We start from the raw sequence: 27468 nt of genomic DNA on the forward strand, positions 1-27468 counted from the left end.
TCAGTATCCAACACTTGAACGAAGTAAAACAGTGGAGTTGAGGACTACTGAGGATTTATAAAAGTTGTATGCATATGCTTTTCTTAAAACCGTAACACTTGGCATTAAGAGAATATGAGCAAGAAACACCATTGAAAAATTCTAAATTAAACTCCAACTTGTCTTGCACATGCATTCATAAATTTGTATAAAAAAATGTGTGGTAAAAAAAATCACTTTTGCACCTACTCAACATTATTAGCATGTAAGCTAACCACTGAGAAAGAATAATAGACCTATGTACCATTAAAAGCAGAGATGCATATTGATCACAAAGCCTATCTGTTCCCAGGTACAGTTTTTAATTCAAACCATAATTTACTTACTGAGGCACAGGTAAGTGTTTATTACGTGCATTAAAGACTTTACTATTAATATGGTTTAAAACATTGTATAAACATTAAAATCAAGCACTAATCTTCAAACTTCAAACGTTTATATTGTTAGTTTGGCAGCAAACAGTATGAAAACTGACACTATCAAGGGAAAACAGACAAATCTCGACGACCAAATGCACTTAAACCGGCCATTTTGATGGTACAAGAGGTCTTCGAAAAAATTATGAGGAAAGAACAAGGACCAAAACAGAAACTGGGATAAAAGACAGTATGAGTTTACTGGAGGTAGATCATACCTGCATAGCACAATGTCTGTCTGAGATAACTGCCTAAGGCAAAGGGAAGACCTGTAGACCTAATCTAGGCTCTTCTAAAGCATTCAATAAGGTGTCACGTGAGATGCTAAGATGCAAGATTCAGGATTAATACAATGATTGATTAGAAGGCAGATAAAGAGGACATCACCAACTTGCAAAAGATGAATGAGCTGGAAGGACATCAGCAATACAGTTCCTCCAAGGGCTCATACAAGCATTTATCTTTTTAAGACGTGTGAATTAATGACATTAATGCACAAAAGACGACCGCTTATAAAATTTACTAATATATACAATGTGGAAGATATCAGTAGATGAAATTGGAACAAAATAAATCAAGAACATAACTAACTGACCTTTAAAACTGCGCTAATAGAAATGAAGTAAAATTTAACAACGAGTAAGCTGACACATTGATAGGTAAATGAATTTCCACTATGAGTAGGGGAATAATCAGCTGGAAATGACAAAGGATGGGAAACAGTCAAGTTTGATCACAACACGGTTATAACACATCAGTGCAACGGTCATGGAAAGAACAGTACTGGAACACACAAAAAGAGGTATTTCCAAAAGCATTAAGGGTGTATTCAAGCCACTGTATGCAACACGGTAAAAACAGACCTGGAACCCAGCGTGCAATTCCTGTATCCTGCATATTTACAGGCTTAAAATAAAGAGTGTCAGTCTGAGATGAGAAGGAAGATGCTTCAGCAGCTTCTTGAAGACAGGCATCTCATAAGTATCTAGATTTTATGCCCCAGCAATTTGAGTAATGAACAACTGCTCCCTTTTACCAGCAATAGCAAAATGAATTGATGACTCAGAGTCCTTTCCTGTCTTATGCAGGTTTCTTATCTCTAAAAATAAAAAAAATTGTCTTTACTCACTACCCTCCTCCTCAGCTTTCATCATCCATAAACAAGCATCTCATCTCCTGATGAGTTAAAAGATTTTGTACAGTCTTAAACAGGAAAGTGATCAGATCCAGTCTGAATCGGTCACATACATTCAAAATTACCACACCATTCTTGTACTTCAGACAAGGTACAAAGAAAAATAAAAATAACACATTGCACCTATTTTAAATTATCTTAGATTTACTGCTGATAAATGCCCTACTAAGGCCAACTGATTCACATGTAAAACAGCAAGAACTTTTTGCAGTCTATTAATTTTTCCATATGATGAGCTTAGCAGTGTGCCTTACACAGCTTGCTCCTCAAAACGGAATTGTTTTCCTACCCCGATGTTACGACAGAAGAACTCCATTCATCCAAAAGACAACTAATAGAAAAAGAAGTAGAGGCCGAGAGCAAGCTTTTTGAGCTAATACCACAGTTTAAGATGGAAATACAAGAGCTCCATGCCAAGGCAAAACCAAGCAGAGTCTCTTTGGAAAAAGCAAAAGGACATGACTGGAGCAGCTAAAGTATGGCACAGTGCTTTACCAAAAAAAAAAAAATAAAAAAGCTTGTATCTGCCTATCTGCCAGTTCCTTCCCAGTTTTAGATCTTAACTGCTTTTGGAAATAACACAGCCAGCAACCAAAAATTAATTTAAGATTAATATTTCAGAAGATAAGTTTCAATACTTGAAGTCATAAAACTATAGTACAGAAAAGTACAAGACACTGGATAATATTACTGTCTACTCAAATAGATGAAAGAAATTTTTCTAACTATACTGTTTCAAAAATTATTTGTCTTTAAGGCTTTGCTGCTTGCTTTATTCAAAGAGATTTTCAAACAAATTAATGGGCTTCTAAAAGAATATGCCCTTTGACAGGCTAGGGCTGCTATTGCTGTATTGAATCACGCCCCTGTTATGCTAACACTAATCTTATTCTGCATTTTCTTGGTAACCCATAGAAAAAGAAAAGAAATAGCAACCTTTGTATTTTCTAGATTTGCTTGTCATAGCATTGAGTTTCCTACTAATGAAGATCAGAAGAAACCCTGCCACATTACTCTTATCAAACACAGGAATATTACATTTTTTTTAAAAAAAGTAGCACCATTCAAATTATACAAATAATGCTTAAACTGGGTTGTAATTAAATGCAAAAAAACAAAGTGCAAAGTGTCTTCAGAAGGAACACAACAATACTGTATGAATGGTTATCTTGTTTTTAAGATCATAATACAGACACAATTGGTCAGGAACTCTTAGAGACAAGACAACGTCAAAGATTACCAAACCATCACCCAACAGTTCAAGTATTTCAGCTACATGCTAATTGGAAAGCTTTGTCTTATAAGATTTGGCTATGTTTATTTTTAAGTATCTGACTGATATTTCAGAATTTCAGCTCATTTCAAATTCATATGTCTTTAAGCTTTATTCCTGCAACAAAAATAGACAGGAAAAAAAGGTAACCTTTGGAAAACTACACACTGTTTCTTTGCAGTAGTATAATACATTGAAAACAGACAAGGGTTGTATTACCTTCATGTTTTTCTAGTGCTTCTACAACATTAGGCAGTTGATTAATAGCCTGATACATTCGGTAACAGTCCTGTAAGTTCGCTGCTTGTCTCTGAAATTTCTTTGCCAGACGGTTAAGATCTGGAAAGCGACGTAAGAGATCTTCTTGAAGGCACTGACGTAGTTCTGGATCCACCACAAAAGCTTCAACCAAATTCAACCTACATAAGAAGTTCATAACAATGATTAGCATGGCATGGTCTATAATTCTTATACATCACTAATTAGAATGAAAACATTTATCCATCAGTTTCTACCTATCCTTTCTCTATGGCTGTATCCATTGGCCAACTTTCCTGATAAAAGAATAAATGAAACCAGGACAACGCATGAGCTAAGAAAGCAAGGATATTTAGCCTATGTCATGCTACCGTGATTTTAAACAGTTGGGGTATCTAATGAACAGCATCAGAGTGAAACTGTTTCAAGCGCAAATGCCCACATCTGTTCTGTAGGTATGTCAAAGCTCAGAATTTCAGATTAATCCTTTACCTGCACCATAAAAAAGTCATCCAGTAGTCTGGACATTGACAACTCCAACCCCTTTGCTCAAAGTAGAGTCAACTAAAGCCAGCTGCCCAGGACTGTGTCCTGTCACATTCTGGGTATCTCCAAGGATGGCCCCAGTATCAATCCCTGGGACACAGCTCTAGTAACTGGCCTCCAGCTGGACTTCATGCCCCTGATCACAATCCTTTAAGCCTGGCAGTTCAGCTAGTTTTCAGTCCACCACACTGTCTACTTATCTAATCCGTACTTCATCAGATATAATGGAAAACAGTGACAAAAGCCTGCTGAAGTCAAGATAAACAATATTCGCTGCTCTCCCCTTATCCAACAACCCAGTCCATTTGGAGTAGAAGGCTATCAGATTGGTCAGGCATGATTTTCCCTTTGTAAATCCATGCCAACTACTTCCAATCACCATCTTGTCCTTAGTACGTTTAGCAACACTTCACAGGATGAAGATGAGGCTGACCAACTTGTAAGTCCCTGGATAGTCCATTTTGCCCTTGTGAGGATCGGAAGAAAACAAATGTCACTCATCTTCAGAAGCCTCCTCCATCCATCATGACTGTTCTGAAACAATCAAGATTGGTCCTACAGTGACTTTGTCCAGCTACCTCAGCACTTGTGGGTGTACTCCTTGGGTCCCACATACTTGTGTGTCTCTAATTTGTTTAAATATTTGCTAACCTGATCCTCCTCTAATGAGGTTGTGCTGCCTTTGTTCCAGACTTTCCCACTGGTTTCAGGTGTTTGGGATTCCTAAAGCTAAATCTTACCAGTAAAGACCAGTTGTGTAAACAAGAGGTGTAAGAAGCCTGGTCTGGGGCCTTCTCATCTTCACTCAAGAGCTGCATTCAAACTAAGGCATTCATCCCTGGTTCTCACCCGAGTTATGCTGCAGCCGTGCCTGTGCCCGGCCACACACCCCACTGATCCAGGCTGTGACCCATTGACTTGACTTCCTTGCTTCACCTCAGATCATCACTACAGATGTTTGCCTCATGCAGATACCAGAGGACTGTGTCCTTATAGGGTAGGTACTGTTTCTACCCACCTTGTTGTCACCATTGACTCCGAGTTTGCCTTCCCTTGCTGCTGCTCCCTGACACTTTGGGTGTTTTTAAATAGTGAAATAAATATTCTTTAAGTGCTGAAAGCTAGCATAAATCTCAATGAGAAGTGACAGAGCATTAAATTATGTTTTCCTCACTAGAATGAAAGAGAACTTTGACACATTTCTTGCTTTCTTTTTTTGCACAGTTAACATTGTCATCTTTACATATTTTGCATTACTTTGCATTCACAGTTAAACAAAGCAAGCCAGATATTGTTCATTTTGGAATGCCAGAGAGTTCAGTGTTCTTTGGTCATGCTTCAGGAATACGAAGGAAGAACTCTGCCCCCTTCAGAGACCTCCACACATGATATACTGTGTTGATATCTGGTTAATCACATTAACATGCAATCAATCAATATCTTGGCTTCATCAGGGAAGTTAATTTCATTTAGAGACATGCAAGCAGAGAAAGGACAGCTTTCACCACATTATTTTTACTGTTTTGCTTACTGGCATAAAAATGCATCAGTTTCAATAACAGAAACATACAGATCTGCAAACTGCATTGGGAATGACAAATTTTGTTGGTCATCTTGAAAGCAGTAATCTCTACACCACACCATGCAGAGAGAGCTAGACACTTAGAACAGTACACAGAGGTTAATATGGTACACTGCCTCAGCTAATTAGTAAAGACAGTCACTCAAGAAACAAAGGCTTTGTCTAAGGTTAACACAAGATAGAGATCCCTGGACAGGTAGAAGTACATTTCTGTATATAAAAAATTCAAAAGGAATGTCCTTCTGTTGCAGAAAGTGTTCTACCCACACCAATCCAGGGAAGCTTCTGTATTATACTGAACAAAATCAATGAAAAAGACAAAAGAATCCTACCTCTACATTTATCCATTCAACTACTGCCTTAATAAATAAGTTTAAAAACTGCTACATTGCTGACCCATAATGGTGCTTTATTTCTGAAAAGGACGGGAAACATGGGGAATCGCTAAAAGATACTTTAAAGTTTCAGCATGTATACAGAGCTCATGAGAAGCAGACAGGAATATACTTAAGATACCTACTGCAAGAACGCAGAACAAGATTTGTATAAGTAACATAATAACCAAATAATTTCCAATTCTGATCCCTGTTGGGGTTTCAGAGCACAATTTCTAGCTTTCAGGCTTCTGTCAAATGCTTTGGAGGACTAACAAGAATTGCATGATTCTGTCATAACAGATACATTGCCATCTTTATTAAAAACCCCCACAATTTACCTAGCAGACCTGACTTAAGACTCACATCACAAACTTTTCTCAGAACCACCAGCAGCAACTGGTGAACAAACACACTTTGTAAAGACCAGATTTTTTTTAATATTAATAAAGCCAAAATAACAAACAAAACCAACAACAAAAAAACACCAAAGACACCCGATACAACTGCTTAACAGCCTAAATACAAGCCTACTAACCAAATGTGCGCCTACCTTCCAAAGGAGATTACAGAAGGAATAAACCCCATCTACAGATCTTCCCCTCAAAGTACCTTCAGCCCTGTCAGAGCTCACTGAAACTAGGGGCAGTATCTGCTCCTCTTCATAGGAACCAAGTAACTTGGGTCATTTTTAGTCCTGTAATCTGGAAGCAATTCCCTTGGCAAAAACAACACAGGATTCACTGAAAACTTACAATAAAGCATACACATATGTTCTTTCTGTTACCCTGCTCGATCTTTAAGCAGTTATGGTCATTGCAAACAGACACAAGAGGCTACACTATTCTGTGTTGTAGCCCCTCACTCCCCAGTTGATATGCAGGATTTGGCAACCTATTTATTACTTCTCAATTATCAAAATATCACCACACATCAATCCATAGAGGCAGTAGTCTCGAATACCTTCATATTTTCTTACCTGCAAAGCTGCATGAAGTTCTAATTTAAAACACCCTTTCCTCGCTTAATAGAAGTACTAGGAAAAAAGTAACACACACATTTGGAAGGCTTATCAAATTGTAAAAGTGAATTTTAACCTAGAAAAATATTACTCTTGCCTGGGGTAGGAAACCAGGATGCGGTGGTTTTATCCAACCTGCTTAAGCTACAGTCTACTCCATGATTTCCACATTAATATTTCCAGTATAAAAACTATTTTCTCTGGCTTTGATGATCAATCTCAGACACACAAGAATTTCCAAAATTCAAGTCTACCCTCTATATTAGATCCCATCTTGCCCTCTGATAGCTTGTGTTTCAGGCCAGAGCATTTAGTTTCTCTTCCACGAGGTCCTTACACAATCAATAATCCTGGCAGTCGTATACACATGGAATCACTTCTTGAAATTTACTAAATTTCAAGAAATTTCAAGACCAGCAGCAACAGTTTCTATAATGCCACAGTACCTTATCTTTAAAACCCAACGGCACAGAAACTTGCCTTCAACCTGTCACACAAATGCCCAGCACCCTTTCTGAATCCACATAAAGCTCTGTAAGACACAGGCAGATTACATTCATTCTTTCTATACATATTGCTTTATACTTCTCATTAAAATCCAAACCATCCCTGTTCTGTCCAATCAGTTGGGCTGTTTTGGTTTTCATTAGAAGTTTGGACCTTACTTGTGTCACCTATAAAAGTGTCAGTACCTGACCAGCCAGCTGCTATCCTCATCATTAGAGACTATGTCAAGTGCAGTTTCTAGACTCTTGAGCTTACCTTTGCCAAGATTAAAACCTTTTTCTTTCTTTTTTTTTTTTCTTTTTTACTTGTGCCTTTTACACAAACAAACCCTTCACTTTCATCCCACGACTCCCTGAGCTTGTTCAACAGCATCTTGGATAAGAACTTGTCAAGGCATTTTGAAAGCTCTAATTTATTCTTTTTTTTTTTTTTCCTCCTTTGTCCAAAACAATGACAAGTTCAAAGAGTTCTCAGATCAGCATGACACAATTTTCCTCTGCCAAAACAATGCTAATTAGACTAACATCTCATGACCTTCCTAGTACTGTTTTATCTTCCCTCCCCATATTTGCCAACCACGAATATAAGGCTGACAGGTTTGTTCATGCCACATTTTGCATAACAATTTCCTGTATGGTAAGAATACATACAAGGTTGTTGAATAGAAAGGGCTACGTTAAGATAATGCATCTATGAGCCATGCCTAATGCTCACAAGTAATAATGAAATCAAATACAGGTTGTTTTTAAGATAAAGCCTGACTGAGGAAACAAAAAAGAAACAAATAAAGAAATCCAAGAAAGTGTAATCAAACAGCTGACAACATTGGATCTCTTGTTTCTGCCACATAGCCGAAAGGGAAAGGAAAATAAGGCAAAGCTTTCCACCACAGATCTAAGGCAGCACAGTCAAGATAACAGAAACAACTGTAACTAGTGAAACCACACTAGAAAATAAATGAAATCTTTGTTTCAAGACAGTTATTTAAATTTGCAAATTAAACCACAAAAATAGCGAACAAAATTTCAGCTAATATAACTCGAAACCAACACACATACTTTTTTGAACTTGGACATGATAACCCCCTTTTTTTTCCTGCTATTCAAAACCATGACTATTTATCAGCTTTGAAGTGCAATAACAAGTAACATTAGGCTTAGCGTGCTCTGAGAGAGAGAGAGAGAAAGAGAAACCCACCTATCTCCAAGTTTCTGTTGGATATTCTGCAATCCAACTGAAAGCATTTCATCCTTTCCCGTGTTCTAAGATAAGAGGTGTCTCTCAGACCTACTATTAACAGACAAAAGACTAATACTCCACACCAAAAAAAAAAAAAAAGACAAAAAAAATCTGGGTTTGATTTAATAAATGGCACACGCTTTCCCAAGTCTCATCACAATGCTTCTGTTCCACTGAGGTTTACATCTCATTTGTCATCAGAAAAGATTGCTTTTTCCTTTGCTACATCTATGCAGCATTTTTCATCACGATTTTAAGGTGATTGCACTGAATGCTGCCACAACACAGAGGTTGTCACGAGGGTTTAATCATGCTTTTACAGAGCTAGATATAGAAGTTTAAGTTAATGGGAAAACATTAATCGAGCCTCATTTGTATACAGATTTTGTAGAAGGATGAAAAGAATTCTGTCTGTAGAAATAATACCTAAACTAACGGATTAAAATAAAAAGACTAGAGTTAAAATGAATAGAAAAATTTTTATGCCGGCACAAAAAACCCCTAACAAGCCCAGTGAGCTGTACAACAAGCTGAGTTATAAAGCACCCAGGTTTTAATCTCTCCTCCACCAACATCCTGCAAAACCCTGAGCAGTTCTGCACTTCCCATGCATGCAGGAAGGAAAATGCTTCCTCCAAGCACCTCTGCTCAGAAAAAAGACTCTGCATGCTTTTTATCATATTATGAAACTTGGATCCACATATAATCAGTAATAGATATATTTAATAATCAGTAAAATATATATTTAACTACTACTACTACAGAGAATTAACTTAAAATCCAAAATTCTGGTAGACATTTTCACAGGGAAAAACTGTACTAACTACAAATTCCACATGGCACAAGGAAAAAAGTGTTAACACTGAAATCAAATTAAGAATGCGCTCTTTTACAGGAGAAGATGACTTAGTTGTAAGGTCTTAAAGGCTGTACCTCCCCTGGCTATACAAAAGCCAAGACTTCTGAAGAGCATAAATTTGTATTCTCTGCCTGCTATAGGTTTTCCATGACTGTAGAATAAGACCAGCTTTGCTGTCCAACTGTTCAATTTGAATACAGAGAATTTTATCAGAGAAACGCCACTTAGAAAAGCAGCATATTAAGGATTGCTTTAAGATATGCTAAGACTTTCACCTCACCAAAAAAGCTGCAGAATATGCAGTTATATCAATTTAATTTCATATTTTGTTTCTACAAAGGAAAGTGGAAAACACTTCATGCATCACTATTTTGGTTTCCCTTGGTTTTCTTTCAAACTCAGATCTCTTCTTAATTCAATGTAGCTGAGGTAAACCCTCCATGGACACACTTAACCCAGACATATAAAACTGATAGATTTTTCTTTTCTAATCCTATAGAAATTACCAGAATAACACAATAAACTACAGCCTCAGCTACTGCTTCTTCAATGGGAGGGCAGGGCAAAGCCAAGTCAACATCTTACCTGTTCTAACTGGCTTTTCTTTTCCACACAAAGCACTCGGGATTTAACATCCAGGAGGAAGCCCACCCTAGAGCAAGTTGCTGTAATTGATTAATATCAGCATTTCTGCTTTCCAGCCAGGAATAAGCAAGGCACTGTCCTAAGCTCCCTTTATAAACTTCTCCCTGGTGATTCAATAGTTCCCTAGACAAGCATCTTCTCTCTCACAAAAATCAGCCAAAGTCCAGTTGTCACCACCTCAGGTAAGCAGTAAGTATCACCTTCAATCTGCAAAGCTCTCTTCATGACAAAGAATCCTAGTACTACGCTTTACAGCCTTTGAATTATTAGGGCAAACACCTAAGATGGGCACACAGGAGCCTAAATCAGGTATGTGAAGCCTGATACTGAGAATGACTTTACTCCATCACACATCTCTGCAACATAAAAATCACACTGACCATCTCAGGTCATTTTGCCCAATACAATCCAAGTTGTTACATGCACTTAGAAAAATAACATTCAAAATTTCTCAGACAAGCACAAAGAAATTACAATGCAAAAGATCTAGACAACCCACACATGCTTTTGGAAGGGCTTAGTTATGCACAAAAGATTTTGTTATGAAACTGGAGCAATCTTTGTAAATAATTTGAAATAAAAATGGCAGAAAACCTAAGGAATAAGCAACCAGCAGCTTTAAAGAGACTAATATCACCAAAAGCTGTTTCATTTTACTCATATACCACAGGCTTAATACCACGGATCTTCTCAAATTCCACTCGGGTTAAACACCCAGCTCACAGCAAGTGGTTCCTGGAGGCTGTGCGCAGGCAGAAGTTGCTCCAATTTCTGGCAGTGAGCCTCCAGCTGGTGGCAATAGTTACCCAAGCAGCAGCCTTGCAGGGAACTCACCAGGAGCACCAGCTCTTCCACCAGTACTTTGAAGACACAAGATCCGAATCCAGGTTTTTGTTTCATCAACAACTCTGAACATTGCTCTCTGGATGAGTTGTATGCATACCTCTCTAGCACATCTTACACACAAGAGAGACTATCCCAAATAAGAGGGTCAAAATCTTTCTGTCATCTTAATGAAATTGGTACAATTTGAACCTACAATATCGTTGGGGCCCAAAATCTGCTGTTTGAGTGAGGGTCACAAGCTGTTCACCTGAGTAAGCTCTCTTTCAGCTCTCCCAAATATGCGAGCAGGCACAAGGGCCTGCAGTTCAGAAAGAGACAACCCAGCCAATTCCAACAGGCCTGTGCAAAAGGCTTGCGCCCAGGTGAGCAAGGCTCCTTCCTATGCCGTCCACCAAAAAAAACACCCTGCACCTTCCCATGTATTCCCCTCCATGCTAAATGGCTCCAGTTCTTCTTCTGTTTCCCATCTGCTCTTGCCCAAACCATGGCGACCTGTTATTTCTTCTTAGCATGCTAGCACAAAGTTGGTTTTGTTTCCTCAGTTAAGAACGTGCTATAAATGCTTCTGTAATATCAAACAACTTCACGGCTTACCCCCTGAAAACCACTGTTACAACCTAAAAAAAGAAAGATCTAAACTAAAAGACACAGCTTGCCTAAATAGCAAAACTTTCAAGATGACAGTGAAGGAGTACAACAGTGTATATACATCTTCAACTCGGAATTTAAAGCACATAACTGTTTCACGCGCGGGGTGTGAAATTGCAGGCTTCTAGTGCTGAACGAGATACTGAATAATAGGGTAGATTAACAGAAACAGCAAACCAGAAACAAACAGCCCCACAGCGATGCATCTTGCAATTTACCTGTAATGTCTGCGTTCTTAAAAGACAATGTCGTCATCCCAGTAAAATGATAGCAATCCTTGTACTCTGATGACCTTCCTAGCTTCTTAAAAGATTTTGCAACGATTCCCAGTTCTAGACCCAAACAGAGAGTTTCATAACTTTTCCTCTGCAGAAACAAGAGAGTCATAGAGACCAAGCCTGACCTGCCTCAGTGGTACGGCTTGAAAGCTGTCCTGCTCTTTACACAGGCAAGCCAAATAGCATGGAGGAAGAAAAACTGGTAGTCTGGTAAAGGCAGCTGCAGACCCCCCCAGTATGACACGGAGGGTAATGCTCCCAGCAGCAGCCCCTTCCTTAAACACACATCTTCATTTGCTGTGGCTGTGTTAGCTTTCCACCAGTGAGGCTCCCCTGAACTAGCTCATTCTGCGGTGGCTCTGCCAGCTGCGGACAAGCTCAGTTGTATCTTGATGTTGGCTTAAGCTGGCTAGAAAATTATGCCCTCAAGCCACAGTCCCACAAACACTTCTAAGCTGGCAGAAACCAGCACCGGCACCAGAAAAAGCGTTGGGTAGTATTGCTACCTGCTGCTCTTCTCCACCCTGCCATACTTTCTCCCTCAAGTCAGAAGTGAACTCAATCAAGGGATCTCCAGGCACGTATCCAATGCCCTCAGGATGCATTTAGTACTAGAAATTGGCCTTCATTTCACTATTACAGGGCAGGTCTTTGGATTGAACTCGCTACCATTGTCTTTTAATCTCAAATGTATAACTTGAAGCAATCATGAATATGCTGACTATTTCTTGCAGCTCTGTTGAAGTAGTGCCTTGTAATGCAGAGTCCAAGGTTTGAAGGGCAGCTTTAGGCCCTAGAGGAGCCACAGAAATCACAGTGCACACACTTCCACAGCACTGGGTACTGCGCTACTAAGCAGACGGACAAAAGCGCTCCACATCCATCAGGCTCCCTCCTGTTTAACCTGGAAGATTAAGCAACATAAGAGAAAGCCACATCCAAATACCAGTCTCCTGCCTTTTCTGTTTTTCCTGATTAATTTCCAAACCATCCTACCATGAAAACAATACTGGATATTTGCAACCTCAGAATTACTTACATATAAATTTTTAAATTCAATAAATGCATTCATTCTTCCAAATAATCAGAGTTCACTCCTTTACATCAGTTACATTTATATAACATAAAATTAATAAGTATCAGGAAAGCAACAGACTCCTCCCTACCCTACATGAATTCCTGCATATACTGTTTGAATATTATGTCAAAGCCTAGAGACAGTAAATCAAAGCCCTGAGATTACATCAGGGTATCAGTCATAAAATCACTATTTTCTATATTAATCAGGCAAAGCTTTGGAAGCTGTTACTTATTGACTGTGGGGTTGCAAGCTGATGAGCTCAGAATGAAAAAAAAAAAAAACAACAAAACAGGATTCTCAGAAAAGCACTGTTAACTCCAATATAGTGTTTTCTTCCCCAAAGATACTTATTGCAGTCTTATTTATTCTGAAATAGATTAACAATAATTCACTATTTTTGTACAAGTTTTTAAACATTTTCCAACCCCAGCAGATTTGGCAAGGTAAAGAAGAAAACAATTCTTCAGCAGAAAAACAAAATCAGGGGTCTTATCCTTGCCAGCAAGGTACCACTTGATGCAATTAAGATCTTGCTCCTGAAGCAGACTGCTGCAACAGCAATATTTTTAGACCCTGAAGGAAGGGAGTGCCTGGCATCATTCTGAAGCATATGCAAATAAAGCAGCAGCACACAAGCAGAGCTCTGCTTTGCCTCCTCTACCCAGAACGCACGTCGAAGCAAAGAACTGCAGCGCTCTCAGGCACGCACACAAATTCCCTACGACAAAAACTGAGGGAAGCAGAAAGCAAACATTTGTTCTTCGGTTATAAGGCAAGGCTGGCAGCGCTCCTGATGGTACTATCACACACCTATCTCTTCACACGGCCAAGAGCCACAGGCTGCAAGCTGTGTTTCAGAGCAATAAGGGGAGGGATTTTCAAGTAGCGCTTCTACAGGGAGGTGACAACCACAGCTTGTCAAGGGTCCCACTGTTTCTCTCCAGATAGGACAGAAGGTCACCTATACCCTGCAGCAGGGACCCAAAGAGGCACACCAGCATCTCCCTCTCACCAGCTCCTGCTGATGGTTCACTGCGGTTGGGACTACTCCACGCTCCCATGGCAGACCAGCCCTGCTTTACGAGACTTGCGTCCTGAAAATATTCAAACATTTAAAGCAAAAAGTATTGTTCCTGTCTATATTCTAAAGAAACTTTCATGCGCTTGTGCATCCAACCTACACAATCACCCCAGTTACAGTTAAAACTAAAACCAAGTGTCTTCTATTTCCCATTCCACAGCCTGGGTATATTACTTACAGTAACAGTCAGCTGCCCAAGTAATAGAAAAGGAAAACAGACCTTCAGTTATGTTTCTCAAAAGTTATGTTTCCCAAATAAGAGTAAAGTTTATTTTTTAATTATTACTGAGAACTGCCACTCAGACAAGAGTTTTATGTAACAGCACTATTTAGATTTGATTCACCACTCCTCCTCATTCTCAGTTAAGAAATAGCAAAATTATTACCCTTAAAGAATTAAACAGCTCCACAGAAGAGGAACTGGGATAAGAAGGGGAAATTCTCACCTTACAGCAACCTGCTACTTCACAGAATGATAAACACTGTTCCCAACTTTTAAACATGCGTGCTTATTGAAGAGACAAATATATAAAAGATCCATCAGCAAAGTGGAATTTTGAATATAAGATGTTTTACACAGCAAATCTTCTCCCACCTCAAAAACCTGGCACAATCTTACTGGACTAAACAGTCTCACCCTTGAGGAACTTTACAGACAAAAGTGACAAGAGGATATTTCATAAAACAAGATTCTCTAAGTATCTCCTAAACACTTTGGCAGAGACATGTTTTCTGTATTCCCAATGTTATAAGAGACTTGATTTATTGATTTCCATGCATATATTATTTTTCATTAAATTTCCATAGTCTTCCATAGGAGCTAAAAAATATTCAAGTAGCATATTCATAGTGAATTTGCAGAGGCAGCAGGTTTATTGAGCAACGGTAATCAACAGCTCTATTCCAAAGATTCAGACACTTTTTCAGTTTGAGGATAGGCAGATATCCAATTTATCTTCCTGTAGCAAGTTCGGTAATCCAACTCACGATATAAATTAATTACGTAAGTTCTAAAAAAAGTCAAGATACCAACAGAAAGCAAACACAAGTCAGATCATTAAATCTGAAGAACAGGTTTTTGATATTGCTTGATCTACATTTAAGAAGATGTTAATCTTCTCGTGCGTATGATAATAGCAGGTCATAGACCAGCTGCAGAGGAGCAAAAGGATTAATTTTAGATGACAACTTTCCTCCCTTTTTCATGGATTAGTTTTCATCAAGAAAACAAGCCAAACCAAATTATTCTGTAGCTATGCGACCAAAAAAAGGCAGCAAAAGGAGCTGAAGGCCAGAAAGGGGAACTGGAATTGCCTCTTTTGGCACCTGCCTAGTTTGAATGGATTAGATGCTATACAACATTTCACCCTTGATTATTTTAGCGTGCTAAATTCCCTATCGAAAGATGAACCTAGCAGCTACATGAACACTAGTGCCACTGCCAATAACAAGGGAACTGGTGAAAACCCACGGTCAGGGAAGCATGACTATACCTTTTGATTTAAAGCGGTTACAGTGTCAGCCAATTATGTAAGAATTCCGCGTCACAGATTGCTGCATGATGCTCAAGAGTCAAAAGCAAACAAAAGAACTTCACACTGAATTCTGACCACTGAAGACCAAGGAAATCCTACATATAGAACAGCTAGTGTGAGCAAGCATCAAGGACATGAAGCCAGAAATATCTTAATTTAAATAAAGACAAGAACAACCAGTTTCACAATAGTTTTTCTGAACATTGCCATTCCATTAACATAGCTTTTAGGCTTCTGGAAAGCAAATGCCCATCTTTTAAGAATTACTTATAAACCTCCATTTCTTATATGATAACAAAGAACAATGGAGACAGCAAAACAAGAACTCATCAAGTACTGTACAGGCACGGGCAAGTTTATAAACTTCATAGAGTGAAACTGCCCCACCCGAAGCCTTCCAGAGAAACCAAAGATGGAAAGCAGCTAGGGCTGCTTCTCAGCATCATGCCTTACATTGCGGAGGTTTTGTGCAGTCTTCCTTTTTAGTTAAGTACAGCATTTAGGGATCCAGTGATAAAACAGTATTGCTGCATGGTCTTCAAAGACTAGAGACAGCTGAGGTAAAGTATTTCCCTTATTATTTTTTGTGTTTTATTCCTTGCAAGTTTCTATACATTATTAAAATTAAGAGTTTAAGTTTATTACACTCCATCAACACTAATACTCTTTTAAATTGCTAACCTGTGTATTTCCTTAAACTAGTGCAGACTAAGAGCATACTGAACAAGTTATATTTCTTTGCTGTAAAAAGAAAGTATTTCTTCATTTGTATTCATTCTGTACAGAGGAGAAACTTAAAACTGTATGTAAACAAAACATTAAAGAGTTTTACAACCCTTATATGCGATAAATGAAATTAAATTACAAGTCAAGAGAAAGTTATCTTGTCAAGAGCTTTCATTGCAGTTTGCTAACATACCACCTTTCTAATGTTTGTGGATATAAACTGAACAGAGCAGAAACAATAATATGTTCACTGTTCTTTCATGGAGAATATACCATATTCCTGTATGCAGTGTTCAAATTAGTGACCACCAAGGATACAGTGACAAACCAGACAGCTTTGCACATGTACATAGTAGAAGTTTTCACATGGTCATTCTTTAACTGGAAGCTTCATTAACTTATGGCTGTGACTTAGAAAAAATTTCCAGATTCTAAGTAAAATTTAACTACTGCAGGAATTACCATCCACATCCTTTTGGCAGGCTGAAAGCAAAAGAACAGTATGGCAGCTACAGATTCACATGTTCCTAAATAAATAGCAATTTGATTATTTCTTAAAAATCTGAAAACCAATTTGACATTTCAAGCAAATTTTAGTTTAATTGACATTTCCCTCGAGGCTCAAAATTCAGATGCAAAAGAAACTGACTAAAAGCTTAATCCTTCTATTTATTTTGCACCAAGAGAAGACTTGTCAGGATGAAGTGGGCGAGCTGGAAGCATCAACTAGGAGATACTATGACTACCTGCTCCAGTGCTGCACCACTGAATGCCACCTGTAATTTACAGATTTGCAATGCTGATCGCTGATCCTTGACCTAGAAGACAAAGGATTTGGACAACGTGCAGAATACAAACAGCTTTTAGGCACTTCTCCGGCACAAACAGCAACATTGTCTTTCCCACACCTGAAGGTGTCATGAAAGGAGTCTTTTTTCAGCTCTTGTTTATATCCCCCTGTTCTTCAAACAAGAAAACTAAAAATAAGTCCCTTGCAACACAAGAATCTAAGCTTTTTAATAGGTTTCAAGCGTCTGGGAGTTTGACGGAAATTCCTGCTTTAAGACGAGGCTTGTCTGACATGTGCTTGACTAGTAGAGCTTTTATTTAATGTTTCTAGACAGCACTTGCTATCAACCTCAGTTTTACAAGGAACAAATAAAATGCAGGTTATCTACTAGTTCTGAAAATAGTAAACATAGGTGAAGGGAGGGGAGAGGGTTAAAGAAGCATTGAGAGCCTCAAGCTCCAAACATTTCTCTAGGGGACTTGGAGATAACTTCTGGAATTACAAAGGTGACATTTTTCTAACATTTCTAGAAGCTCAGTGGGAAGCCAGCACCATTTTTATGCCACTGGGATGGCAAATTATTTAATGCAAAATATTTATTGCATCATGATCTGCATGACAATAACAAATCACATTTCTGCCTTCCAACTAGCTCAGATTCAACCTGTATTTCAGAAGCTTCTGTACAGGCATTAGGGGCACTCCCAGCATTTAAAGTCCATTTTAATTAAGCCATTTAGACAAACCTCCAAGTTGGTCACATTCTCCCCTCCCTTACTGAGGACGCATGCCACCACCTACTAACCTCACTGCCTGTAATCAGTGTGTTGCTGTAAGTACTGACCTGTACTCGGAAAAGTACTGAAGGTGTTTCCAGAGCTGCTAACCACCATGACAGAAGCAAAAAGCCTATCTGCGAAGCTTTGCAGGGACAGCTGCAGCTTAGAAAAGAACGCAAAAGTAGTGAAAACCTATCACAGAACAATTTACACTGGGAGGGAACCCAAGGCCTCCAGTTCCAGCCCTTGCTCAAAACAAGGCTAATTTCAGTTGAACACTGAACAAGAACAGAGATCTCTCCATCTCTCTGAGCACACATTCCAGCGCCTGACCGTTCTCATGGTGAAGATTTTTCTTCCTTTATATCCAGCTGGAGGGTCCTTTGATGAAGCTGATGTCTGTTTTGTTTCGTGTTTTTGCTGTGCCCTTGCACCTGGCTTCTCCTTCTCTATGCCTCCCACCCACCAGGCAGCTGAAACCAGCAGTCAGGTCTGCCCCTTAGTCTTCTCCAGGCTACAAGCCCAGCTCCCTCAGCCTCTCCTCACATACCACATGCTGCGGCCCACAATCCTGCCCAGTGTCTTTCCGCTGGACCGGCTCCTGTTTGTCCATCTACCTGTCCTGCAAAGCCCCACACTGGATACAGTACCCTAGATGCAGCTTCACAGCAACCAAGCAGATGTGAACGATCACGTTCCTCAACTTGGTCTTACCAGCGAAGCCCAGCATGCGGTCACCCTTCGCTGCTGTGAGGGCACAACACTGCTGACTTCCCTGCCAGAACACACAAAGATCCAAGTATCATCCTTCACTCCAGCAGGTGCCGGGGTGGCTCAAGTCCTCCAAGAGAGCCAGGGCCTATGATCACGTTTCTTCTCGGACTAAAGCCACCTTGAGACAACATGTCCTCATCATGATGGGGCAGGTGTGCTGCAGACGCTCTCTGTAATACCCCCGGCCGTGCTCTCCCCTCTCTAATGCTGACCTTTAAGCTCATAATAAGCCCTCTGCCCCCTCCACAGCATAGCTCTGCACGTTCAGGCCATACCTCTGCAGAAACACAACCCCCCCATCTTCCCTGCCCAGCCTTCATAAAGAGCACGCACTGCAGCACTCCAGTTGCCTGATGACATTTCTGCAATCCGAGGGAGGTCACGAGCCTGCAACGCACACAGAGTTCTTGTTTCACCTGCCCGTTTCCCATCCACGCCGTGTATTCGTCTGCGCTTGAGATGAGCCCCCCATCACACGGCCTCTGAGCTGCCCCACGTGCATTACCCCACACTGCCCCTCCATTTATCTGCTAGAGAAAGCATATGTTAGGTTAACTTACTACTAAATAAAATCCCTGTAAAGGCAATCAAGTCTGCCTACACTAGATAGCAACAAGTTGCCTTTTTTTTTTTTTCTCGTTTTTAAGCAAGCTGCTACTTCAATTGTCATTCAAGACCAATTCATGACAATGTTCTACAAACTTGGAAATTTTATCCTGCTAGCCATTGGTTCACCTCAAGCTTCCAAAATCTATTACTTTCTGACCCTGCTAGAGATAGGACTGGTTTCTGCAATTTGCAGCACAGTATTTAGGGACACAAGAGAAAAGCTCAAAAGAGGTTTGAATCAGAACAAGTGATGTTAGAGTACAGCCTGTAACTCCTCTGGAACAGAGAGCCCCGCACCTTTTCTACTACAGGACAGAGACATATAAGAAGTTAGGCCACAGTATGCAGAGAGGACTAAAAAGTCAGCTGCAATCTTATATTCGTTGTCTGCACAAATGTGAGAGAGAGTTTCCCCCTCAATATAAAAGAAAAAAATACATATATATTGAGCACAAGTTCCCTTCTCAGGGCATAAGAGAACAAGCACTATTTTACATTCTGCCATATTTCTCTGACTTTCCAATATCTGAAAAAAAAAAAAAAAAATACATACTGAAGTTACTTGCTGTATTACAGTCAATTGTGTTATGCAACTAATATACGTATGCGCAATTCCAGTCTCTGCAACTACATTTAATTTCAGAAATATCCTGACTATAAGGCAAGGAGCAAGAACCTCATGTACTTGCCTTTTGAACACACCACATGGGAGAAGTAGGGCTGTATCTTGCATACTTATGCCTGATAATTATTTTTTTTAATCATGGCAAACCAGCCAGACACAGGCAGAACCCCAAGTCTTTCAAGACAGGCAAGTATGAGAAACCCTGGTTTTCTTAATTCTCACTAGGAGCTATTCCAGTAGATAAACATTATTTTTATCTGAAGCATGTGCACTATGTACATTAATGTGTTGTTACTATATCAATGGTTAATATGAACTAGTGATGTAACATGGTGTTCCATTTATCCATAAATGTTAACAACACATTGCAGGTTACAAACTCCTGAAAAAAGTTGATCCATTTAGCTCCAAAAGATGACTTGCACCACCTACAGGTCTCAGCAGAGGGTTACAAGAGTCTAACTTTTATAGAGATTTTTAAATAAACAGTCAGACATCCAATTCTACACTACTGGAATAAAAGTTAAGTCAAAATACCTCCTGTGTAAGCAAAACAACAGGCTTACTTCAAAACATTGTTATTTAACATCAGTCCAACTTGGGTAGTTCAGCCTAGTTTGATGAGAGTTTTGCACTGGTTAGGGTCAAATGGCGTCCTTTGTTTCTTAGCCTGAAGTATGCCATGTTAATCAGTAACTCCCCTTGACTACAAAGGAAACATAAAGGAACAGCAGTCCAGGTATTTCCTTCGCAAACCACCCGTATGTTCTAAATTACAGTTTGTAACTCTTGAAACAGCCACAATATACTTTAAGGCATACAGAAAACAACTTGGCGACTGCATATATTTCAAAAGATATTTGAACCTGTCAATACACATCATCAGTCCCACTAGCAGCTTCTCTTATTATGCTTGTTCCTTCAGATTAAAAAAAGAACAGTCCTACACATTTTGAAAGCATTAAGATTGGGAGGACAGCACACTAACAGCTTACGAGTAAAATACATTGCTTTTATGCCAAAGCCAAAGAATTAAATTCATCAAAGCAGCGCCTGAAAGCAAGATGCATCCAGGCAGGCTTAGCTATGCTGCAGAATAAACTGGAAAAGTATGACTATAGTATTTCAGTGTCCGTAAGTACAGATTAAAAGAAACCACTTTGAACAAATTGTAACCCAGAAGATTCTGTGACTGGGCAAGATACAGGAGGTTATCAATGGACCTCTTTCAATCTCTTAACACTTGGATACCTCAACCTTTACAAGCTTCACTAAGAGCTTAACTCCATTTAATTACTCCCCTCCTCCTTTAAATACAGCTTTTCCTAAATGCAGCCAACATTAGCCACACAGAATCACAACACAAAATGTGGAAATTACCATAATTCTACAAAACAGGTCAAGTTACATTTTCTGCCTACCATTTAATCCCATTTTACCAAGAAAACATCTCTCTTCCAAACTCGCAGTAAGTTAAAATTTCCAGTGTTTACTTTGACACAAGAAAACTACAAATGGGAGTAATAACTTTTGAAATCTTAAAACCAGTGTAACCGTAAAATTAAAGTTGGCTTAGATCTTAGAATCCAAAACTGACAGAAGTAGATGATCCTGGGCACATAATCAAGAACTAATAATGAAGGCTTCTGTAATACATGTCAGAGTAAGATACAGCATTCAATAAACCTGGGGACAAATACTTCAGTATCACAGTAATAACATTTCTAGGTGTGCTCTGATGAATTTACTAGGCATCATTCTTCAAATTATTAGAAAAAGTAGAAAAATCTGTTGAAGAGAAGCAGAATAACTCAGTCTCTAGAAATCTAGAGAGAAAACTACTCTTTGTATAACTTCTTTAGACATCAATGTGACCAAGCCAAAAAATCTTTTTTGGTAGTAGTGATCTGTGCTAAAGCCCAACAGCATATACAGACATAGCCGCAATGCCTTATCTGAAATATTAGCCTTAGAGAAGGCATCAAAGTTAATTTCACGTTTCTGGCATCTTCTGCTTTGTCAAAGTACACATTAACAAACATTTTGCAATGTATTAACTTGCCATTCTCTTGAGTTACAACAAGTTTGGGTTTAGATGTTAAGAATATAGCTATATTTAGCATGACTTTAAAAAATTCTAACTTCTGTCTGCATGGTGAACATAATCAAGAGAGAAACACACACACACCCTGCAGGAATATGGCCTTTGCAGTTTTCCTTTCTGAAGGACTGAGAATTATCTGTACATTTTCAGCAGCGATGTTCCACACTCTCTAAGGCTTCATATCGACTGATACAGCTGTCTACTGGTAGGGCAGATGCATGGTGACAGCAAGGAAGCAAGGAGCAAGGAAGAAAAAGACCACCCAGATTTGGGCCACAGTTATCTAGGCAAGATATGGTAAGGGTGCCACTCTGCAACCAAAGGTAGTTTTTTCCTGGAAATGCAAAGAGGTCACTACCACTTAATTATTTGGGGTTTTTTTATTTGGTTCTGGTTTCTTTGTTTTGTTTTTCTTTTAATTGGTAAACTATAAGTGACATATATTAGTCATACAGTATATTAGTATACAACCTGAGCTTTTGCAGTATAATAGTTAAGGAGTTGCTGCTCCACTGCCTTAGCCTGTAGCATGAATCATTTGACCATCAAAACATATCATACCTCCTCTTTAAGATGTCATAATTGTAAAAAGCATCTAAGCTAACAGTTACCTGTCAATTTTCATCTCAGGGAAAAACACTTTTTGCTCCAACTACAATGTGTTACAGGATAGCACACAAAAACCTCCACCACCATTATTTCTTTGTTGTAATATTTTGTGCTTAAAAAGAAAGCGCCTTCTGTAAAACAGTTACAAACTTGTATAAGTCTATAAAACACATAACACTGTTACCTTTCTTCAATTCTATTCTTGTCCGTAAGTGGTTGTTTGATCCACTGATTAGCTAGCCTTTGTCCTTGAGGGGTTCTGCATTTATTTAGTAAACCAGCTAGAGACTGTGCAGTATTAGCATTTTCCACAGAACTCTGGAAAAGAAAAAAAAGAATTAGTGAAGTTATACTGACACCCTCTGAATGGCACTCAACTTTGCTACCTAGGAACAGATCAGGGTTTCTTCTGTGTTCAACTTGGCACCCATCAAAAAAAGCAAATGAAACAGCACAGCAATAAAGCACTTACGCTCTGGTTCGTGGAATATGGCGAACAATGAATAGGTTTGTCCATTTTGAAACTAGCTGACTGAACAGGAAAGTTAGAAACATATCCAGTCACTGGGCAGTATGCCATTTGAATAAGAAAAGTGGAAACTACCTAGGTATTTGCTAGTTTGCCCTTTGTGTAAGGTCAAAAAAATAGGGGTCCTGTCCATCAAAAAAAGCAGCAAGAAACAGGGCTTGGGTTCAAGGGTTTTGGTTGAATATCTTTGGAGGGTGCTGGGGGGGAGGCGGGGACACAACAGAATGAGGCAATGGGAGAGAACAGTTATCCAAACTCTCTCAAGCTTCCCCAGATCATCTTTGGAGTACTATAAACATCTCTAAACTTACTCTGTTCAGATTACAGTTTACTATCTATAATTTAGGTTTAATATTAACCGGACTCAAGACAGACTTTTGGGCAATTTTCTTGGGGTTTTAGGTGGGGTTTTTTTGCACAAACAGCTAGGAAGCAAGAAATTTGTTTAACACTGAAAAACAGCAAACAAGCTTGTTTCAACTCTTAACTTTGAAACTAAAACCTCAACCCTCTCTACCCAAGAACACTGGCAATTAAAACAGCAGGCAAGCATTCAACCAGGAGCAGGTCTGGATGCCCATAAACAACGGGGATGTAGAACTAGCATCGCCACAACAGTGAGAAGGTATACTGGTACATTTAACCCCTGGAAAATCTACTCTCTAAAGTGGATGTTCCTATTTTCAGTGTTCTGGACAGTATTACGTTATGAAAAACTTCTGAATCCAAGAAAGTGTCACAGAGTACATATATTATAGAATCATAGAATAGTTTAGGTTGGGAAGGGCCTTGAAGATCATTGAGTTCCAACCCCCCTGCCGTAGGCAGGGACACCTCCCACTAGACCAGGGTGCCCAAGGCCACGTCCAGCCTGGCCTTGAACACCTCCAGGGACGGGGCCTCAACAACCTCTCTGGGCAACCTGTCCCCACTGCCTTACCACCCTCAAAGTGAAAAACTTCTTCCTAATGTTCAACCTGAACCTGCCCTCTTCCAGTTTAAAGCCATTCCCCCTTGTCCTATCGCTACATGCCCTAGTAAAAAGTCCTTCCCCAGCTCTCCTGTAGGTATCCTTTAGGTACTGGAAGGCCGCAATAGGATCTCCCCAGAGCCTTCTCTTCTCCAGGCTGAACAGCCCCAACTCTTTCAGTCTCTCCTCATAGGAGAGGTGCTCCAGCCCTCGGATCATCCTCGTGGCTTATTATACGCAACTCATTATACACAAATATTCTCTTTCCCAAAAACAGCACTACTGTATAAAGCAACTGGGCTTTGGAGTCCCCTATCACATCACAAAACTACAGAACTCTCCTCCCCTCCCATACCCCAAGTCTGCTCCTGCCACTGGAGGTGTGAACGTCTCTGACTAAAACCAAGGAAAGACAAAGCATTTCCCCCTCACTGCTTAGCCAGACTCCTCAGCAGCTACAACCACGAGGTACTTCTAAGGCTCTTCCCATATCTGCGTTCTACATAGACACTTGTTTCTGGCCACTTCCTACCTCCTCGATGATCTTCTCTTCTACACTCATAGTAAAGTAACAAAAAAGGCGGTAACAGTGTTTAAAATACACACTGTACAGGAGTAGCCGAAAACAAAGCTAAGGTGTAAAAGTTGTCGTTAATCGGAATCCAGAGAGCTGTGATTGGGCAGTCAGGCTATTTATCAAGCAGCTAAATAAGTATATTGCAAAACACTTATCAATTCAAGTGTGCATTTCTTACCTGAAAAAGGTTGAGGGCTTGAACAGCTGCATTATCTAAAACCATATATTGACTAAGATCAAAAGTAGTCAGTTCAAATTGCCCAAAGTTAGACTCATCTGACAGCAACTCTAGAAACTTGATTATGGCTGACAAAGACGAAACAGCAACCTGAAGGTTTTTTTAAAAACACAAAAACAAACAAACAAACATTCTAGTTAGAAACACTCTTGAATTGGGGAGTATTTGATAAATGCCCCTAGAAAGTTACAATCAGGGGAATTCTTTGAGCCACGTCAATTCCAGCAAGGCCGTGAGAGACTCGGCCTGTTTGACAAGACTTCATTTTCATAGCGACATTCTATGGCACCGCAGAGTCTTTCTAGGTAGGTGCAAGAACAACGAACTAGATATTTGCATAATCTGATAAACAAAACGTGAAGTGCATGCCTCGCCAGCTTTCCAAAGCTGTCATCAGGATGTTTCTGGCTCAGGAACACAAACAAGTTATTGCAGATAAATAAGATATCATGGATCATCTCAGGACATGGTTTCAGGGTTAGTTTTCAGCCAGAACAAGGACCTAATCTGACTCACTGCATGGAGTTACAAATGCTAGTGCCAGCACAAAAGAGAGGCAGCAGCATGACTGACTTGTTCAGCTGCAACACACTTCAAACAATTTTAACCTGTTGTGAAATCACACATTAAGAGAGAATAACTCTGCACCTTACACCTGCAGTTAGCATCAGCAGTGAAGGGCATTTTAAAACAAATTAAAACATGTTTATCTCAAGCAAATTACCTCGTTTTCGGCTAAGAACAAACATGTTTAGTTCACATGCAGGCACTAAACCATATGCTTGAGCCATAAGATGACATAAACCACAAAAATATTATCATAAACATTACTTTGTTTTCAAATACCAATTTTCCTGTCATGCAAAATAACCAAAGTACTGTATTTCAGTCCTTAGGCTAGGTAGATTACGAATAGGAAACACCTCTCGCACACAGTCTATTTGCTTACCAGTTTACTACTTTATAGAGACAAGTGAAGGGTTTTTTCGTTTTTTCCCGGGACCCCCTGGAATCCAGCTTTGACACAGATTCAAGCTGAGCAGAATCGCTAAACACTTCAGCAAGAACGTAGCTTAATATACCATTGGTTGTACAATTTACTTTCCCACAAGTATGGGAATCCAGCATAAAATAGGACCAGCGAGCTGATCGTCTCTGTCTTCATAACAGAAACACACACCACACTGCTTCTAAACACCAGAAGCACACTGCTCTGTGCTCACCTGCTTTTCCATCTCTGGCAATGCTGCACTATTTATTTGTTCTTCTTTTTTTGATTTTAACAGGCGATTGAGATCCTGAACAACATCTTTTGTCGTGAAATCCGCCTTCTTTCTGTCTGTAATCAGTATTCCTCCCCTCTGAACAACCTGTTGTCCGTAAACACACATAGTTTTCAATTACTTTCAATATTCAGGGGACAGATGTTCATCACATCGAAGAAAACCCTGAAGAGATATTTATTTACTGCTAGGATGCGGAGAGAAGAATGACAGACAAGATTTTACCCTTAGAACAACTTTTGCTCATTAAAATGCAAATGAGTCAACAAACAAATAATACATTTTGGATCCATAAATCAAAACTTCGAGTTAACATATTGCTCCTTCATTTTTCCATAAATCACAGAGCCTAGCTAATAAGCTACAACACAGCTTTTTAGATAAAGTTTTGTCTAGCTGTCAGCCACGATGGTTCCCTTACTTGTCGTAGTTTTGCCATCTCTCCTGCAGTCTCTCCTCCTGGTAGCACACACTCCTTCGGTCCTAGTTGAACCAGTAAAGCTTCAAGGTTTGAGAACTGATCATTATCTGGAAACTCACAGACACTCAATTTTCTCAGCGTAGTGTCGACATACCCCACTCCTACTACTCTTTGTCCATCAGCAGTAGACAGCTTAACCCCTACAACCCCAATGGCCGTTGACATATCATTGTTGGCAAAGAGAACTTCCTCAAACTGGGAAAGATTTCCTGGAGAACCCTATTTAGAAAAGAAATATACTTTTTAAAAGTACATACACACAATCTTTTTTTTCTTTAAAAAGGACAATTGATAAAATTAAGTACTCAACAGTCCATTAATATAAAACATACACTGTTCTATTTTTTTAACCATTAAAATTTTACATATCATCTGCACAAAGTGAACTACTTCAGGTTTCCTTTATTTCCCGACCTATGTCAAAGATACAGAACAAGCTCTTCCAGCCTTAGAGGAGCACAAAATACAGGGATGTATAACAGACTGCATGATTTACCATCATGCCACCAATGTCTGTCCCTGAAAATCCCAAAACTCCAAGCTGAGGGGCTCAGGAAAGAGTTATGGGTTTTTTTCTTTCATCTCACAATTACAAAGAAAGGTTGAAAATTGTACCTTGTATGCTAAATACCAGTCATTTTCTTTGATAGATTTACTCCCTGCTTTGTTCTTGTAAACTTCAACTCTGTAATGACGAACCAGAAGCAGATCTCTCACAAAAGATTCAAAGTTCATTTTACTAAGCACAACACTCTCAAGCTTCTGAGTTCCTACAAAAAAGGAAAAAATTATGAGACACCTGAATTTGTTCATAAAGTTTATTTTCTGTAATCAAAATTCCCAAGAACAGCCTTCATGAAGGACACTACTCTAATATCAAAGAATCAAACACTTAAAATCCATGAAACAACACAAAAATGGAACATTCAACTGGTTATTATTAAGAATGAA

General features: G+C 39.3%; 1 protein-coding gene across 1 annotated transcript in view; it reads right to left on the bottom strand.

The window, feature by feature from the left end:
• The window catches only part of MSH2 (mutS homolog 2), a 52282-nt gene extending 25094 nt beyond the window's left edge, over positions 1-27188 (bottom strand). The window contains exons 1-6 of the mRNA XM_082480792.1: positions 27133-27188; positions 26458-26736; positions 25977-26123; positions 24694-24843; positions 22624-22757; positions 3143-3342 (exon numbers count right to left, since the gene is read on the bottom strand). Coding sequence (XP_082336918.1) covers positions 3143-3342; positions 22624-22757; positions 24694-24843; positions 25977-26123; positions 26458-26682 — 856 coding nt within the window. The 5' untranslated portion in view covers positions 26683-26736; positions 27133-27188. The remainder of the gene's footprint in view (positions 1-3142; positions 3343-22623; positions 22758-24693; positions 24844-25976; positions 26124-26457; positions 26737-27132) is intronic.
• Between the last annotated feature and the right edge of the window lie 280 nt (positions 27189-27468).

This window comes from Vanellus vanellus (assembly GCF_965231255.1).
Source record: "Vanellus vanellus genome assembly, chromosome: 3".
Classification (NCBI taxonomy): Eukaryota; Metazoa; Chordata; class Aves; order Charadriiformes; family Charadriidae; genus Vanellus; species Vanellus vanellus.